The following is a 19,965-nucleotide window of genomic DNA, read 5'->3' as shown; positions in this document are numbered from 1 at the left end:
TTTTAAACTAGTTGATAAAAATATTTTTAACGTGGTCGAAAAGATTTTCAAGAAAGCAATGCATCATTGAATATATCATAACTTACACCATGTTTTGGTTAAGAACATCGCACACAAAATTTTAGTATCACATTTATTATTTAAATAATAAATTGTTATTAACTTCTTTAATGAGAAGTTTTTGTCTGAAAATCAGATTTGCAATTTTTAAGTCTTCTCTATGTTTAAAGTCATTCTAAATCGTTTGACTAAAAAAATAGGAAAAACATATGTTTGTAAGCGAAAATTAGACCTTACGAGGACGTTTTCTTAAACACGGCTGCACCGATTTCAAAAATTTAATTTGATGAAAATTGTTAGGAACTATCGTCGATTAGTTTTGTGCAAAGATCGGCAGACAAGATAGGCAAGTTACCTCAAATAACTTGCTGAAAGTCGGAATGCCACTTATACCTGTTCTGTTTAAAAATTTTAATCCATTTATATCTTATTTTGCCATATTAAATTAATACGAACCCCACGTGCAAATAATTTTTCCGGTATATATTTCAAATCTAAATAATCGTAGTTATATCCTCGCATTCCATGTATAAATAATGCCAGAATATAGTAAATCACATATTGCGCAAAGAATATACTGCATATTATCGAAGGCGTATATAGATATATTTTAAATTGATGAGTGTCGAGTAGAGATGCTTGAAGATCTGTAATAAATATAGAAATTAAATTGTTCAATAAATCATTCAATTATTGTGCGACATCACTTTAAATTATATTCTACTCGGATAATATGTTACTAAAAAGCGGATAACAAATTGCTAATTGCTAATTTTGGAAAGCAAATGTTTCATGATTCATTTAACAATAAATTAGTTATCTAAACGATCTACTTACATCGAACTTCATAATAGCATAAATCGCAAAATGCCCTGATGAAAGTGGGTCCTGGATGCACTGCGAAGTACCAGTATTCCATCAGCCGCAAAGGCTGACTGCCTTTCAAGGGATCTTCTTTAAATATTGACATATGTATCAACCAACATGGTAAATAATTGCATACGACTGTCAAAAGTGCTAAAAAAATATAATCAATGGTTATTTATCCAAGAATGCCCATTATCGATTATGATGATAGAAATAGCTTTCATCAGTTCTTTAAGGTATTGATAAGAGATAAGACAGAGACAATAATTGAAAAGAAACGCCTATATTATATAATTACTTTCAATTGGTGTTAGCCAAATTACAATATTATTTGAAAGTAAAAAATATGGACACCTTAGTTATTTCTCGATTACTAGAATATTTTAATATAATTTTAAATATATTTTCGAACATTTTGTACTCACCATCATCAAAAATTTCCGCCATCAAACAGCTGAACATGAACATTGATAGAACGAATAAAAATAATATCATGAATAACAAATATATAGGTACGTGTTCAAATAATGCATAGTGAAGGTAGATTGATACAGGCACCAATGATATAGTTAGAAAAAGATTCGCCATAATATGTTCCATAAGCAAATAATAAAACGCTGATGCACCCATCATGATGTGAACACTCTGTAACATTGAATATGAAGTCAATATATAAATATTAATCGTGCACATTAGTTTGTGTAATGATACGGTTGAATGTGTCTGATTGAACATCATAAAATATATTTACAATAGAATCTAACCAATTCGGCACTATTAAAAACCAGAGGAATTTTTGGGTTTCTAGTAATCTATTGGACTAATTTCCAAAAAAATGGCCAGCGCGTCGGTAGCTGAGCGTGTCGGATAATTGGAGGAATCTGTCTATCAAAGTGCCGGATAAGCGAGATTTTACTCATATTATTGTAGCGCTCACCCTAAAACCTGATATTCGAATTTGCATTAGTTCAATCATTTGGAAACTGTATACGATTAATACCAGGCACACCAAAACTTTTGCAATTCCTATGGCATATCTTCTAATTTCTGTTTCTTTACCAGTGAACTCGTGTGGAAAATAAATGAATTTTAGCTGAAAATTATTTGACTTACATTGTTATTGCATTTTAATAAATAATAGTTTCCTGTTATACTTACTTCAAGAGGTGGCATTTGAGGGCTCATTAAACTCGAAAACGTGTAGTCAATAAAAAACATAACACCTGCTACACCGGACGTCCTATATTGTTCTGTTGAATAGGTTTTTAGGTAAATTAATATATATATATATATATATATATATATATATATATATATTTGTGCACCTGTAAATGATATAAATGGGCCATAGTCTTGACGCACAGCATATTCTCTATCATTTGCGAAAAATCTACTTGATATAATTTCGTATTTTACAAGTTCAGGTGTAATGTTAACAAAGTTTATACCAATTGCAGTATAACCAGTATCATTATATAACTTGTTGAATAAATATTTTTTCACTTCAATTTCCATTTCTTCACGATCATGGAAAGCTTCCAAATCTGAAAATGAATGAATAATTGATTCAATTTCTTGAGCCTTTATAGATAGTTATGATCAACACAAATTCACATTTTAAGAAATATGTAAAAATACGCTTATGGTTTCTTATTTCTTAGGACAAAACTGGTTGATATTATTCCCAACAAAATCTATCTAACGCAATGTATTGACTGATTAAAAGTTTTACATTTAAATATTTTCAGATACATCATTAATTATTACAAAAATATAAAAAAACTCCTACTTCTATCCGCCAAAAACAATCAGATAATTCTTCGGAAAAAATGAAGTGTTCATATACATCATTTTTATTTCGTACAACATAAGCATAATCTTGACTGCTTGCAGAAAGCATAACTTATTATAATAAAAATTACTTACCACCATCAGTATTCAATAGCTGGTGTGTCATTTGCATTAATGAAGGTGCAGGCTGTAGATTACTTGGGCAATACATCAACTTAATACGTCTGTGTTCATACAACACTCCCTAAAATCAATAATACTTATTAGAGTTTCACTCTAAATGCAATTACTATAAAATGCACGTCGATTGGTTATACACCAAGAAACAGTGCACATAATTAAAAATTACGAAGTCAACATCTCTTAGATCCATTTCAGCTGGAGAAAATATTTTTCTGTCAGGTTTGCTTATGTACAGAAACACAAATGATCCCACTAATACAAGACCCACATCCAACGAGGTGCTAATGGAAACATTTCCGAACATCTACAATTATAAAAAAGTCGATTGAATACATTTTTCAAAACAAGTATTTTAAAGTCATACCTGGAAAACTCCTAAAAGGAGAAGCTTTATCATAGTACAGATGCGCATTTTTACGTTTGTTACCATTAATGTGTTGTAATTTATACGTTGTCAGATTAGTCGGAAATATGAACGAATCTTAATTTAAATTATTAAGTAGATGTTCATTTTTTATGATCTAAAAACGTTTAGAAAATGCCTACGTGATATCTTAGCATACATTCGGTTGAACAAAAATTAAAAATTTCATTGTAAAATAACGAGTAACCCAGAGTAACCATTACAAAATGCCATACGAAATACGAAAAAACCGGCATAACGTCTAAATTTTTGGCGGTATTAACCCGTTTCACTCGGATGCCGCCGCTCTGGCGATAAAATTCATATAAATCTCGGAATTAGCGAGTGGAAAGGGTTAATACCAATATGTACTTTTAAAATAACATAAGTTATTTTTAACACAATAAAATAAGTTTTTGGTATTGAAACATAAGCGCTGTTGATATCTGTTATACACTTGAATTTAAGTTGCTCGGAAATATTTAAACTTTAAATCTCATATAACAAAAGTCTTTTTAGATTCTTCTTTTATATGAACAAGGGTCGAATTATTATCTCGAACCGCCATTAAATTGGATATTTATTGCTTGCATATGCATTTCGGGTTTTGAGAGAACGGAGTCTTCGATTTGAATGATTCAAAAAACATTTCACTTATATTGACGTAATAAGCAATCACTTGAATTTTGGCAAAGGCATGTCGAACGGTTTCGGAGATCCAAAGGTAAAGTTTAAAAAATGCTATTTGGCATTTGGTTGAAAATCAGATATTTTCGACGGTATAGATTAACCGATATGAATGGAAATTGAATTTTCACTATATAAATTTCTGAAATTTTCAAAAATGTTCAAAAAAATTTTTTCCTGAGCTCTTAAAAAATTTAGATTACAATATGGAAAGTTCCACCAGTTATTGAATTTTGGTCACATTTTTTAAAATAATATTTTTAACTCGGATGGGAAAGTTCATATAAATCTCGGAACTCGCGAGTGGAAAGGGTTAATACCGATATTTTATTAAAAATACCTGGGAAACCTTATTCGAAACATTGGGTTTAGCGAAGTCCACTAACTTAAAACGTGATAATCGACTGTTACTCGTGTGCCTCCGTGGCGCAATCGGCTAGCGCGTTCGGCTGTTAACCGAAAGGTTGGTGGTTCGAGCCCACCCGGGGGCGATTTTTTTTCAAAAAATGCAAAAAAAAAATGGATAGAAAATTGTCTATGTATTAAATTTAACCCTTTCGACTCGGATGCAGCCGCTCCGGCAGCGGCAAAATACATACAACTTCCGGAATTAGCGTGTGGAAAGAGTTAAATTTAATATTGTGGTTATTTTTATGCAAAATTAACTCTTTTGACTAGGATACCGCCGCTTTGATGGCAAAATTCATACAAGTTTCGGAAATCGCGAGTGGATAGTGTTAAAAATAATGGAATAATGCAGTGGCGTCGGAACCGTGTGGGCTGTGTGGGCTTGAGCCCACCCATCAATCTCAAAAAATGATGTCTAAAAAAACGAAGCCACTGGCTGCCTATCAAAAAAAAAAAAACGAGCCCACCCATAAAAAATTTGCTTCCGACGCCACTGGAATAATGCAAAATTGAAATGAATGGTATTCTGATTGTTATTAAAAAAAAATAATAATAAGAATAGTATAGTTTTAGATGTCTCTTTGCATATCGTCTGTTATTAGCGTAGTGATATAAATAACCGTAAGAAGACAATCTTGGTATCTGGGGATATAGCTCAGTGGTAGAGCATTCGACTGCAGATCGAGAGGTCCCCGGTTCAAACCCGGGTGTCCCCTAATAATATATTTTATTTATTTTAATTATAAATGATCATTGTGAAAGGAATAATTTTTGGTATAGGTTCCCAAACTTTTTTGCGTCGTGGACCTTTTGGGCTTAGCAATAGACTCTCTGTTTACACGATATTGATTGTTTTTATAAAATTGTAATTGATAATTACAATAAACAAAAATAATAATAATGAAAAAGTAAACGAGAAAAAAAATGTACAACTATTAATTTCATTTATCTTTAGTATAAATTTTATTCAGTTCATAAAGTAACACGAAAAGCAACGCTAAAATTATAAGCAGCTTTGTTGGATTTCACATACGTATATTTAGCGTTGTCCATCAACGGGGATGTAGCTCAGTGGTAGAGCGTTCGCTTTGCATGTGAAAGGCCCCGGGTTCGATCCCCGGCATCTCCAAATATTTTTGCCCCTAGACAAAAGAACAGTATTGTTTTACCATATAACAATAGCATTTTACTGTAATTAATATAATTAAAATAATTTATTTTGCGTAATGAGTGATATTTACGCAATATAATAAATTACTGCAATACAATAAAATATTTACTATGGAACCGTTCAAGTATTACGTAAGCACTATAGGGGGGAAGGGGGGTTATTGATTTGCTTATTTTCGGTAAGAAATTTGCTACTTTTGCTGACAAAGGGGCGGGGGGAGGGTAAATAATTGTAATAAATCTGCTTACGTAATACTTGAACGATCCCTATGTATTTTCATTTATAGCAACAAAGTAGCATTATTTGTAATCTTACCTGTTTGTGAATTTAAATACTAAATATAAAAACTTAAAATATTATTATTGTGATTATTATTAATTAATCATTACTAAATAATAATTATTAATTTAAAAAAATAGTTTTCTAGGTCATTCGACCCAGTAGGCTCCGGCGAGATTCGAACTCGCGATCTCCTGTTTACTAGACAGGCGCTTTAACCAACTAAGCCACGGCGCCGTTGTGAGCAGCCCAATGTAATGCGCAATATAACTAGCATATCAACGGAACACAATATTACGCCTAAAGTTAAGCGAACATCATAGATAAAAAAGTATAAACGGGTAACATGGTAACATATATTAATTTCAAATTCCCGTAGGGTGTTATAGTAATCACAAGAAAATCGATGAAAATTTTTCCATATCTTTTCGTTTCTGAACATATTGGCATACCCTAGAAAAAAATGTTATATGTTTGCTCGAATACAAATTTTCGTCGACGCATTCGGGAACACGTATGAATCTATTTGAATAATTAAAAAAAACATTTGATTCGTATTAACGGGGAGACGTGCTGATTAGTTTTTGGCAAAGCCGAGTCCAGCCCTTTCGAAGATACCAGGCAAAAAGGTCCAAAAATAGTAACTCAGTTTTTGAGAGAACGTCCGATTTCATTCATTCAAAAAGCATTTTATTTGTATTGACAAAACGAAGATCTGATTGAATTTTTGAGAAGGCAGTTCTAGTGGTATTTGAATAAGAAATATTCAAAATTAAGAATGATTCAAGAAGCATTTTATTTGTATTGACGAAACGAAGATCTGATTGAATTTATGAGAAAGCAGTTCCAGCGGTATTTGAATAAGAAATATATAATTAAAATATATGAGTTTGTTATCCAAGGGTATTTGGGTATTATACACTCGCAATATGTAATAGATGGGGAAAAAAGTAAACAGATCAACAATTCCCCAAAAAAGACCACATTTCAATGATTGCGAAGGTTATTACACGTTAGACATCATAACTCTCTAACAAAGAACAATTTTAAAAATTTAAAATTAATTTTCCGTACAGGAAGTTCCAGCCATTTGCCTTAAGGCACAATGCCATGCTTCTGAACCATTAGTTAGGGGGCGTACACTAATGACGTGATCGATTTTGTAAGGATTTTTGGACTTTTCCTCCCCTTGGTGACACGTGGTAATATTCAAAATTACGTCCCACTATAATTTCCCACACTTTTTTGCGTCCTGGACCTCTTGGACTTTGCAATAGACTCCCGTGAATCGTGATCGATTTTTTAAGGATTTTTGAACCCCTCCTCCCTCTTGGTGACACGTGGTAATATTCAGAATTACCTCCCACTATGGGTTCCCAAACTTTTTTGCGTCGTGGACCTCTTGGTCTTTGCAATACACTCCCGTGAATCGTGATCGATATTTTAAGGATTTTTTAATCCCTCCTCCCCCTTGGTGACACGTGGTAATATTCAGAATTACCTACCACTATAGGCTCCCAAACTTTTTTGCGTCGTAGACCTCTTGGTCTTTCTGATTTTTTAAGGATTTTTAGTGACACGTGGTGATATTCAAAATTACTTCCCTCCAGTACCAAAAATCCCGTATATTTTTAGTTACAAGAAAAAATTGTGAAGCTTTCGATTTTTTTTTTCAAAATGTTTGGATTCTTTTTTAAAATCTGGTTTAAAATAAATACAAAGTGATATCTTACTATACCCCTCCCTCCCCCAGGGATTATTAATGATTTTTTGTCAAACCACGCTACTTCTCCCCAAAAATCTCACGGCCCAGTAGATAAACAAGTATCAAGAAGGGTATTTGGGTATTATACTCTCGCGATATGTAATATATGGATAAAAAATGGAAAAAGATCAGCAATTATCCAAAAAGAGCGCCCCCTTATGTTAGTTTTTGACAGCTCTTAGTTGACAGACCTGAAATGTTACCCACTTGCGCAAACACTTTGAATCGTCTACTGCGCATGTGACAGTAACGTCTGTTACCGAATTGCGCCAATTCTTTGACATCGATTTGCTTGAAGAAGAATCGATTAAGTAGTTATTGATTTTAATCGATATCGATTATTTTTTTTCATTGCAACTATATTCACAGCGATTTTTTGTGACAGCCTAAGAAAGGAGGTTATGGTCAGTATCCCACGTGCAATTGAGTACCCTAGACAATATAATAATATTGAGTGCAATTGAGTACAATGTGAGGATTTTACCGATGGGCCCCATCGACAGAACTGGGACCCCAAATAGTATCTTTACTGCACCGGAAAATTTGCTGTCATCCTGCGATTTCACAAGGATTTCAATGTAAGTACTGAAACTCAAACTACTTAGCACATATCTTTACTCATAACAATATTTAACATGTTACATTGTTTAATTTTTTAACCCTTAATGGAAATTGATTTGTACTGTAACAAATTGCCTAAACCATTTAACCAAGCCAAGGCTTTTAATCTGATCTAAGATTTGTACATGTTATATTTTTATAAAAAAAACACATTTTATCAAATTGTTCCAAAACCATCATTTATTTATTCATTTGTAGAAATTGAGGTGTTAAATTGACTCCAATCCTCTTAATAATGTCGGCTGCTACCCTACTTCCAAATTCTGAACAAGTTCGTAAAGTATTGTCCTGCAAGAATTTATATAAGAAGCCAGCGAGGAATGCATCACCTGCACCTGAAATTGAAAACAAAAGTAAGTCCATTTTCATGTATTCCACAAATTTTTTCTAGATTCATTTAAAACCTGTTGTATCTTTTATAAGCGCCGATGGAATTTTCTCGATTTCAACAGACATTTTGCAAATCTTTTCATCTTGTTGGTGAAATATGGTAACTGGTTTTGAAGCATCAGTTGCTATAACTATCTTACTTTTGAAACTAGTGCATTTCTTTTTTAGAGGCTTGTAAACTTTAATCAAATGCTCCATAACACTATCCAAGTTATTGAAATTATAAGCCTTGCCTAATTCTAAAAATTGCTCAGCGTTTCCAAAGACTAGATCTGCAGATTCTGCTAGCGTTTTACATTCATTCGGATAATTTTTGCAAATATAAGTACCACTTAAATTCATTATAAACACTATGCCGTTCTTTTCACATATATCTTTTAATAGATATTCACATATTTGATATCTATTGGGTATAAAAAATCCTTCTACATATATAAAACTAGTATTAAGTACGTCTTGCATCAAAGATTTAGTTACAAAATCTATTTTATAATGCATTGCTGCACCGATATCAGCTATTAAACAAGAAGAGTCTTCGTGCGTTAAACATAAACAATTTGCAGTTGATTGATCTGGAATGACTTCGTACCTAAAAAACGAAACTATTAAGACATTGATTCACAGGTACATCATACATTTTCTTGTTTGTCTGGTTCTATCTTTTTATCTAGTTATCTATGCTTTCCTTTTACATAATTTATTATTATGTACCTTGTATCGACACATGAGGGTGTCAGTAAATTTAAGAGAGTTTTACCATTCGAATCATCCCCAATTGAACCGCAGTGCATCACTCGGTAATCAGGTTGTAAAAGCAAACATAAAATTCTTAAAGAATTCAAGGCAGATCCTCCTGGGTTTATACTGCTCTTACCTTCAGATAACCTAAAACATGTCATATTTACATGTCTGCTTAAACTCTAATTTTGTAAAAAAATACTAACTTTAGAGCATCTTCTTTAATTTTTTCAATATGTTCAGATGGTCTCTCTTCAGGTTGATTTGCATCGAGATTAAATTTTGTAAATATATCATCGCTATTAATTTTAATAGTTACATCTAGTATGGGATTTCCGAAGGCAATTAGTAGAGGATGAGATTTGCTGAAATTAAATTGATGTTGAGAGAAATATTATATTTTAAATCTTGATTGGCTACATATTCATTGGATTTGAGACGATAATTCTTGCATTCAATGTTGCAAGATCTAATTGGTTTGTAACAAACAATTATCACCATGTATGTACCATAACGTTAATTTATAGAGAAACAATATTAAATAATATCGTTTTTAAAATAACAATGAATTAGTAGTATGAAAAATTTACAACTTCATTAAACTTACTTTTGGTAAGCAAGGTTAGGAAATTTTACACCACAATTCATATTGAAATAATTAAAACAAAAACTTTATTTATAAATTATTTCTTTCTATTTCAACCTTTCCACTTGTCCATTAAATATTTTACCTATTTAATAGTTTTATGGAATGCTTCTGACAAAATGTCATTTCATGCTTAGAGTTTTTGTTTGGATTGGTTTATACATTGACAGTTCAGGGCTCTGCAACCTTTTTAGTTTTTAACTTCCCGTGGGGTAAGTTAAACTAATGGTCGAAAATCGAAAATGAAAATGTTTGCATATCTTCACGTTCCAGCGGTTTCTGAACATTTTGACATATATCAGAAAAAATGGATGTGTGTGTGTGTTTTGTATGTCCGCAATTTTTCGCCCACGTTTTTCGGGCGCACGGATCGAGCGATTTGAATGGTTTAAAAGACATTCGATTCCTATTGATACAGAGATGTGCTGATTAATTTTTTGCAAAGGCAGGTCCGGCCGTTACGGAGATACGTAGCAAAGATGTAGAAAAGATAAATTGAGTTTTTGAGGGAACAGAGTATCCGATTTGAATTATCCAAAAAACATTCAAATTGTAATGATTGGGAGAAGTGGTGATTAGTTTCTGGCAAAGGCAGCTCCCGTCATTTCGAAGATAAAGAGCTAAATGTACAAAAATTGGCAGTTTTATTTACTTTTTTGTAAAAATACATTAGCTGCAGATTTTATAATAATCTATTTGAAAACATTAAATATTTATTGAATACTTCATTACGGTACGGAAAGTTCCAGCTATTTGCCTTAAGGCACGATGCCATACACCACTAGTTTGATTTTAAATTGTATTTATAATACATACTAATAATTTAATTTAAATTTTTAATAATATATTATTATCAATAAATTTATTACTAATTATATTTTGTTTTGCATTTTTATTAGTGATGTGGGACAATAAATGTTCATCTTATGGCGTTTTGAAATCTTGGTTAAAAAATCGGTGGTCTTTTGATAGTGCCAAAAAAAACTTTAAATTTATCAAAAAATGTTTAAGGAAATGATGTTTACTATGAATTTTAACTTTTTTTTCAAACCAAAATCTTAAAAATTGAAATAAGCAAGTTAAGGAATTCAAAGAGGTTTTAGTAAATTTGTAAGAATAGGATTTTGTATCCAAATTTTCATATTTTAAAGTTTTTTTCAAATTCAAACTACAATTAAACTTCAAGTTGAACATCTGGATTTTTATATTTGCTGACGGTTTTACTCCCATGACTACATCTTTTTTCATCACTGAGATATGAGATAAGAACGGTTTGTTAGATAAGATATGATTGATATCAACTGTTGTGATTTCAATAAATCACGGAAAATATTTTAAGATATCAAATAATTATAATTGATAAAATAGCAAATTCATTTAATGGTATTTATTCACATATTTTACATATAACTTTTCATTAAAAAAAGCTACACTTTTGGCGTATGACGAGTAAATCCTCTACTTAATGTAACTCCATATTGGTCAATGATATCAGCAGATACCTTTGACCCAAAAACTGCGCATCTGAGAGGAGATTTATTAGCCAAATATCCTCTCAAAAATCCTGCCAAAAATGAATCACCAGCGCCTATAAAAAATAAATGTATCATTAAGGATCATAAAATATTTGTTAAATTGTTTTATGTATTGGCAGATATTTATTAAAGTATTATATATTTTTCATTATGCTATTGTTTTTATCCAAGTAAAGCAACAAACGGCGGTTATTGCTGTAAAATTGGTTGGTTGATTGCTAGATCAGTTGATATTTTATGTTTAGCTCAATATTTTTACCTGTAGTATCTTTTATATCTTTCTCTTGAATGAGAGGTGGTTGATATACTTCATAGCAAAGGAAATCCTTCTTGGTGTTGTACATCATATGGATAGGTTTAGAGCCATCGGTTGCTACTGCTAGTTTACTTTGGAAATGTTTACATCTCTTCTTAACGCAATCATGCCCTTCGAACGTTCGTTCCATAATTTCCTTTAAGTTTTTCGTTTTATAAACTTTTCCCAAATCCATAAACTGCTCAACATTTCCAACGACAAAATCGGATTTTGAAGTTATGAATTTAGATTCTTTGGGGAAAGTGGTACTGATGTAAGCTGCGCTCAAATTCCAGATAAATACATTATCTTGTTTTGCACAAACATCATCCAAAAGATATTTGACTTCTTTAAATCGACCGGGAAGGAAAAATCCTTCTACGTAAATGAAATGCGACTTATCGTAGTATTTTTGCATTTTTTTGGTGCACATGTGCTCTAATATATAGTTCTGCGATGCACCAATATCAGCAATTAGACAAGCATTTTCTTTCCAAATTAAGCACAAGCAAGTACCTGTCTGAACTTTAGGTATATCCACAAGTCTGAAATGATTGGAAGCGGAATTAAGGCAAACATTTTATTGCAGAGAATATTTTTATCTAAAATCATTAGTGACATCTTAAAACAATTTATCAATTTAAGAAAAGTTGGATTTACTTTTGATTTATATGGAATTATTAAAATATATACTATTTCCATTCATAAAACTTGCTCTGATGCGTCACGTAAAGATGTTAATAGTAATTGGTACTATCTCATAAAATTTATGAAGTAATTTTTATAAGTACTAGTGAGTGTGAGATTACAAAATATAGGTGCAAATAATTTTTTAAACTGTTGAAATGGCTTTCACATTGCTTTTTAAAAGGCATCCCAATGGCTTTACTATCTATTTTGATTTATTTTATATTAGAAGGCAATCCTAAGGTCCATTATGGTAATATAATAATAGACATGATGTAATCTTCTTGCACCATTCAAAAATATGTTTTCATTCGGAAGCATATTCTTTGGTCACAACTGCTTGATATCAGGTTGAATTTTCAAATCGGACGCTTCGAAGACTTTTGTTTTTAATATTTATTGCAGATAAGTTACGATTTCAACTTACTCGAGTTCTACATCTTTGACCATATTTCTCATGTTTTCTCCGTGTTTATCTCTACCAACGGCTCCGCAGAATAAAACAGTTTGTTTTCCCTTAAGAAGTGTGCCAAGAATTTTAGCCGTGTTTAAAGATGATCCTCCTGCACTTTCATGCATTTTTCCATTGGTTAATCTGAAAAACACGTTAAATGTATGGCAAAATTGGAATTAACTCTAGTATTTTCATTAAATCATATTTTTATACGTACTTGAGAGCATGTTCTCTAATTTGGTTAATTTCTTTTGTGGGCTTCAGATATTGACTGTTTGGTACTAAATTAAACTTTTTGAATATCGAATCATCTTTTAGTTTAAATGTCATGTCGTATATCGGATTTCCAAATGTTATGAGCAAGGGCCATTTTTTACTTCTGGAAAAAATAATAAAAATATTTATTAATATTTATAGCATATTCTTTACATAATTTACATGAGCATTTGGTTATGTATTTATTTCTGATTTATAGTATCTGTAAAACACTGTAAAATTATACTTGTTCATCTATGATGAAATCCAGAAAACGTATCAAATTAAAACATGTAAAAAAGTATCCACATTGGAAATCAAATTTATTCTTTAGTAGTATTTTTTGTTGTCACTCAAATATATTCTTTAGTAGCACTTTCAAACAAATTAACAGATAAAATAATTTTTTTTTAATGATTTATCTTGAGAAAAATTGCCAGTCGATAATTTGGTTCAAAAAATTTTACTTATCGGTTTAGTACTTAATTGTTAAAATATAAAAATATTAGATTAATGGTTAGGTATGTTATTAGAGTTTTTCCTTTATGATACATTTTTAAATATATTATATTTGTAACTGATAATATCGAGTTCTATAATCTTAAAGTTTCAAATATTAATTAATAAAAAAATCAATTATTTATTCAATTAATTTTTTTATGATTATTATGTATTTGTCATAATTTTGATACGTATCAGTTTTGTGCTTAATTAGTTTTGCTATATAAACTGTTTTAAAATCTTAAGGGGGTATTTTAGTGTAGAAATTCAAAAAAATGTTTTTTTTTTCATATTTTCAATTTTTAACTATTTACGAATATGTACGAGAGATTTTTTTAAATTTAAATTATTTTCGAAGATATGGCTGTTTGTTTGACCATAATAATCCTCATATATTTCTTTCCTTCTGCAAAATTTTTAACGCGTTTTTCTCAAAACTGTCTTTTTCAATACGATGTCTATGTCGATGTGTTGAAATTTTCAGAAAATCTTCTTTATAGACTTCTCTCAGACATAATACTAGCCTTATCTCAAAAGTTTAATTTTTAACTTCCCGTAGGGTAAGTTATTGTAATGGGCCGAAAATCGGAATTGAAAATTTTTACATTTCTCGACGTTTTGAAGGTTTCTGAACATTTTGGCATACCTCAGAAAAAATGGATGTGCGTGTGTGTATGTATGTAAGTATGGACACAATTTTTCGACCACGTTTTCGAGCGTACGGATCAACCGATATGAATGGGGTTCAAAAAACATTCGATTCCTGTTGATAAGCAGTTGTGCTGATTAGTTTTTGGCAAAGGCAGGTCCAGCAGTTACGGAGATAAAGTGCAAAGAGTGCGGAAAATAGAAATCGAGTTTTTGAGAGAACGGATCATCCGATTTGAATGATCTAAAAAACATTCAATTAGTAATGATTGGGAGAAGTGGTTATTAGTTTTTCGCAAAGGCAAGTTTTTGAGAGAACTAAGCGTCCGATTTAATTGATTCAAAGAACTTTCTGCTTGTCTTAACAAAATAATTGATTTTGGAAAAAAATTGTTTCAACTTCTTTTTTTTCAATTTTTTGTATATCGAAAATAATTCAGATTTTATTTTTAATTCTACTTACTAATATACTTTACAAATAATTTCAACTTTGCAATACAGTTTATATAATACTTATAAATATTCAGTTTATATATTTCTTATAAATATAATTTTTATAAATATTAGACAATGTAACAATAATTATAATAATCTATTTGAAAACATTCAGTATTCCTGGAACATTTCGTTACGGTACGGGAAGTTCCAGCAATTTGCCTTAAGGCACGATGCCACCCACCCCACTAGTTGATATTTTTAAAAACTACGAGGAACCCAAAAATGTGATAAGAAATTGATCCTTTTTTAAAACAATCATTTTGTCAACAATGGATTTTTTAACTTAATCTTAGTATATACCAAAGCGACATCGTTCTATATTAATTTTTTTTTAATTTCGAGTTTTTAGGTCTGCAATAGTGGGCATGTCAATGTTTGGAACCCCCACTTCAATAATTGCTACTTTAAAATTATTAGCTTTTGTTTGTTTTTACTTCATTTCTGCATTCTTGTAACCTTGATATATAAATTATAGAAATTTAGAGTAAAAATACATTATAGAAAAATTTATAGTAAAAAAATGATTGCCTTTTCTTTGTAATGATTTAAAAATGACCTAAAACTTTCTACACTAGTATAACCCCTTAATAAAATAAGATAGATGCAATTTTTTTTTTTTTTTTTTAAATCTTGATATCAAGTTTTATAACCCTGATATTTCATTTGATTTGCTCATTTATCATTGCGCAAGTCCATTATTACAGGTGACACTCTGTCTGTAAAAAGCGCGTGTCATATCTTATTACTGCATGGTAGCCATGTAGTTTTTAGGCACGTTGTCCAATATATTTTATTTTGAAACTCAATATTATTAAAAACGATATCATCTTATTTTATTTCATTTATATTATTTTTCACATAAACGGGGAAAAATCAGTCGTGGGATTACATCTCATAAATATGATATTTAGGTAAATGATACTTTGACATACTGAATTCAGGACGTATGAGGATATTTATCATTTAGGGTTAATATTTGTTTATGATTTTCGGTCTGGTTTTAAATGCTCTTTTAGAAAAAGAAGTAAAAAAGAACTAGCAAGGAGAACCTTATGGTAATTCTTATGGGATTTTGATGAAACTTTGCATTGGGATGGATTTGATAGTCAAGCCTAAAAATATTATAGGTTTATGAGAAGAGGTTTAATTATAATAATCAATTGAAAAATAGGCTGCGCGTTACTAAAAAGTTTTATCATTTCTGATGATGACCACTTTAGTCCTGAATTTTTTATTATCTGAACATTTTTGATTATATATTACAGCATGTAAAACAATATATTTCTATAAAGTTGACAACGAATTGAAAAATGTGTGATTGGTATCGAATTATGCTATATAAATTAAAGGGCAAACCGAATTTTTTTCATATCCGAAGTAAATTTTTGCAAATAACCGACATTAATATTATGATCTAACATTAACTCAAGAAATACAGTAACCCTTTTTCATTACTTCACATTTACTATTAATTTTCTTGGTCTAATTAAAATTTCTTGAACCAGTCTCATCAAAATAAATTGACACAGTATTGGCAATAATTTATTTTTTCTATTTTATTCTGTTTTTATTGAATTTCATGCTAAGGGATTCTTCTGACTAATCTAATTTTTTTTTGTAAATAATACAGGTAATAATGAGATGATTATTAAACCATGTTGTAAACTTTTATTATCAATTTTCTTTATTTCTGAATGATTATATGGACGTGTTAAAAGTTGCAACTTCTGTGGCTCTGACAAATAGTTTTCCGAAATAAAAAATAATTCCAAGAAACAATTTGAGAAGGAATGTATTTCATTTTTTAACAATTAGATAAATTAGCCTACGTGCTCTAATGAGATTTGAATAATTGTTCAAAGTAAGCGCTTACATCGCATAAGTTGAGCGCGTGTGGTATATCGAAATTCAATATATGTGAAATGTTGGTCGAATGTATTTACTGAAAATTCTCACGCTAATTTACATCAGCGAGTTTTTTAACCTCAAGAATGATGTAAAATTTTTGTGGAAATGATAATAAATTAGACTAGAGTCTAGAGAAAATTTGAATTTTTACGAAATATCGAAGCGCGTAAGCACCTTCTTTACTCAAATTCTGAAACCGATAGACCTGCCCATTCCCAAAAATTTAATCAATTCATAATTTTGTCAATACAAGTAAAATGTTTATTATGGAAATCGGACGCTCCGTTCTCTCAAAATCTGAAATAACCATTTTTGGTACTTTTTTCCCCGTATGTCCGAAACGACTGGACCTGCTTTGACGAATGTGTTTTGAATCATTCAAATCGGTTGGATCGTGTTCCCGAGCATTGACGAACTCTTGCAATTAAACCACATTCCGCGTTACATTGTTTTAGGTTGTTTGTTAAGACTATGTCTTGCATAAAGTTTCATCAAAAAAATTTTTCAATAATTAATTACAAAGAATCGGCTTTGTCGATTTGTACCATAAACCAATTATCACTATCCTCAACAGTTCGATGTTTTTTGAAATGCTTTGAATTTTGAAAATCTGATCAGGATTTTTGGCGAAAACGTGTACAAAATATTTTACATTGTTTGTGAATTCTTAAGAAACTGCTCAGCTTATCGAGTTACATCAAATGGCTTTTAAATGTTTGAAATCGGTTCAACCGTTTTTGGGAAAACATCGACAAACTGACAAATTTTGGTTCACATGCACACATACTTTTTTTGAATTTTAGTGTCAATCGATTCAAAATCTAATCTGATTTTCTAGCGTTTTGTTAGAAGTTAAAAATAAATGTCAAATAAAATGATACATACATTTATGACTCATTAGAAATAAATTACGAATTGTTTATTCAAATATGCGTCTTTTGGTTTTAAGGCTTATGAGTCAAGTATTGTTCATTCAGTGAAAACAGAAAATTTGATATATTATTGAGTCCACTAAATAAACGAATATAATATTGAATTCCATCTAAGTAGTGGTTCGACGGTTTTACTTTGAAAACACCTATCGTCAAAAACAATCATGGAAATCTTTGATGGAAATTATAGGTCAAAATCTGTGATAGCTCTGTTGATTTCATACTATTATTACTTTCTCTATTGTATATATAGAGAAATATGTTTCATATAATATGCAAATGCTACAAAATATTTTCTCACTTTTTTCCACCTTTTCCACACGATTTTGAGTCATTTTTGTCGGTTGTGCCTAGATATCGAACTTGACTTAATTCACTGCCTTTTGTCAACTTGCTGGACAAGTTGATTAAATTCTTTAACTTGATCATTTTTGCAAAATAGAGGTGCAATCGGTGATTAACAATTGCTTGTTAATATTTTTTCTTCAATGATCTGGGAGACTTTATTTATAATTTTATAGATTCCATCCATTCACACTGAATCTTCATAGCCAAATTTACTTAAGCCTTCACTTAAATTAAAAAAAAAATCAATTATTTATAAAAATAATAATAATAATAATAATAGTAAACAAAGATTTTGTAAGTTATCTCGTAATAGTGTTGTACAATTAATGGGAATGAATATTTAATAAATGCAGTTGTTTTGGAGCATTTTTTCAAAAAGGACAAGTACGAAGGAAAACATACAAGATTTATTTATTGATATCATTATTGTCAAAATAAATAGTTATTTATTTATTAGTTCGTATGAGCTACTCTGAGGGAAAACTATAATTTTTTATTATTTACCTTATTTTGTTTCATCGCATTTTTGGAAAAAAACCGAAAACTCCGTATTAAAATTGTTAACTCACATTGTAGTTGTTAATGATTACAAGAAATTTTGAAAAACTGAATTTTGAAATATGGTGAATAAATACGTTGACGATTGTCAACTGATGATCGTGTTTTATTACAAAAAACCTTCAAAACTGTCACTACATTTAAATTTGTTTTTAAATCCATATTTGAGAATTACAAATTTAGAGAAAAAAATGTAACTAATTACGCTGCACTAATTAAAAGTTAATATTAAAGATAAGTATGTTTAAAATATTCATTACAACAATTTTATTTCATTTATTCTGGCGTCATAATACCTAAATATTTTATCGTTTAATTTTAATTGCCTAGTTAAAATTCTTAATTGTAATTACTGTAACGATTTCTTATGGTCCAATATATGTGCCTTCGATAAATCGATAATGAAAGAAATTTTAATAGTTTCGAGTTTTTCAAGGATCTGATATGAGTGAATTGCTTTGACTTGGATAATAGTTGAAATTCATATCGGGAATTAGTTGCCGAAAGTTTTTGGAATAACAAAGAAGGTTTAAAAATTACTTTGGAACAGTGCTATACTTTTGTAAGTTTATTTGGCTTTATATGATTATTTAATCAAAATTTTTTATGAATATACTGCATTTTATTTTAAATGCATAAATCAATGCAAAATGATTGAGAAATTTTGATCTTATAAACGTTCTTTATTGTTTTTGATGGTTAATTGAAAATCAAGGTTTGATTGTAGATAGCATATGTGAAAAAATATACTTCAATTGAAAATGTTATTATATAAATATAATAATAAAAGACGTGAAAGATTTATTAATTTGTTTCTTGATTTACTAACTTTCCCAAGGAGAAGTTCCTGTTTTCTCCAGAAATCTCAATTTACTAATTTCGTTTTTTTTACCTTTCAAGTCATTTTCATACCAAAATTGAAAACAGTATGTTTGTGAGTGTGTGAGCTAAAATTTGATATTCCATCGACATTTACTCAGAAACATCAATTTCAAAAACTTCAAACTCATTTGATTAAAGTTGACAGGGACTTTTGTTGATTAGTTTTGCGCGACTATAGGCCAAGCCGTTTCTTCATAACTAGCAGAAATTTGTGAAAATTTTTGTCCACGTTTTCGTCAAAAATCCTGAACTGATTTTAAAAATCCAAAAACTGCTAGTAAGTTTTCAGTGAGGAAACGTTTTGTTATTTTTTTATAAAGATATCAAGTCTTGCCATCGTTATTAATTGTTGAAATTGTTTTTTTTTGACTATTTTGATTGAACTTTGGAGCTCATGGTCTTCAGAACAACATCTTGAATTATTATAGTCCAACGAATTGGTTTCATTTTATAAA

General features: G+C 30.2%; 2 protein-coding genes and 4 non-coding genes across 6 annotated transcripts; 3 read left to right on the top strand and 3 right to left on the bottom strand.

Annotated features, from left to right (window-relative positions):
• The first annotated feature begins 4,408 nt into the window (after positions 1-4,408).
• Positions 4,409-4,482, top strand: Trnan-guu. Its single transcript has one exon. It is a non-coding gene; the product is annotated as a tRNA-Asn (tRNA).
• Positions 4,483-5,043: 561 nt separating this feature from the next.
• Trnac-gca lies at positions 5,044-5,115 on the top strand. The gene has a single exon. It is a non-coding gene; the product is annotated as a tRNA-Cys (tRNA).
• Positions 5,116-5,456: 341 nt separating this feature from the next.
• On the top strand, positions 5,457-5,528 carry Trnaa-ugc. The gene has a single exon. It is a non-coding gene; the product is annotated as a tRNA-Ala (tRNA).
• Positions 5,529-6,012: 484 nt separating this feature from the next.
• On the bottom strand, positions 6,013-6,086 carry Trnat-agu. The gene has a single exon. It is a non-coding gene; the product is annotated as a tRNA-Thr (tRNA).
• Positions 6,087-8,394: 2,308 nt separating this feature from the next.
• Positions 8,395-10,112, bottom strand: LOC113366601 (adenosine kinase-like). The gene is made up of 5 exons (XM_026608233.1): positions 9,971-10,112; positions 9,570-9,728; positions 9,337-9,510; positions 8,640-9,214; positions 8,395-8,570 (listed from the first exon to the last, which is right to left on the bottom strand). Exons 1-5 carry the CDS (start codon positions 10,009-10,011, stop codon positions 8,416-8,418), a joined length of 1,104 nt encoding a protein of 367 aa, XP_026464018.1. The 5' UTR covers positions 10,012-10,112; the 3' UTR covers positions 8,395-8,415.
• A 1,324-nt stretch (positions 10,113-11,436) lies between these two features.
• LOC113366847 (adenosine kinase 2-like) lies at positions 11,437-13,310 on the bottom strand. Its single transcript, XM_026608498.1, has 4 exons — positions 13,198-13,310; positions 12,954-13,121; positions 11,804-12,384; positions 11,437-11,597 (listed from the first exon to the last, which is right to left on the bottom strand). Exons 1-4 carry the CDS (start codon positions 13,308-13,310, stop codon positions 11,437-11,439), a joined length of 1,023 nt encoding a protein of 340 aa, XP_026464283.1.
• Between the last annotated feature and the right edge of the window lie 6,655 nt (positions 13,311-19,965).

This window comes from Ctenocephalides felis, unplaced genomic scaffold (assembly GCF_003426905.1).
Source record: "Ctenocephalides felis isolate EL2017-DRISC unplaced genomic scaffold, ASM342690v1 CF-g0.4_SCAFFOLD_01170, whole genome shotgun sequence".
Classification (NCBI taxonomy): Eukaryota; Metazoa; Arthropoda; class Insecta; order Siphonaptera; family Pulicidae; genus Ctenocephalides; species Ctenocephalides felis.
Note: the sequence above shows the minus strand (reverse complement) of the source record. Positions and strands in the feature narration are given on the sequence as shown.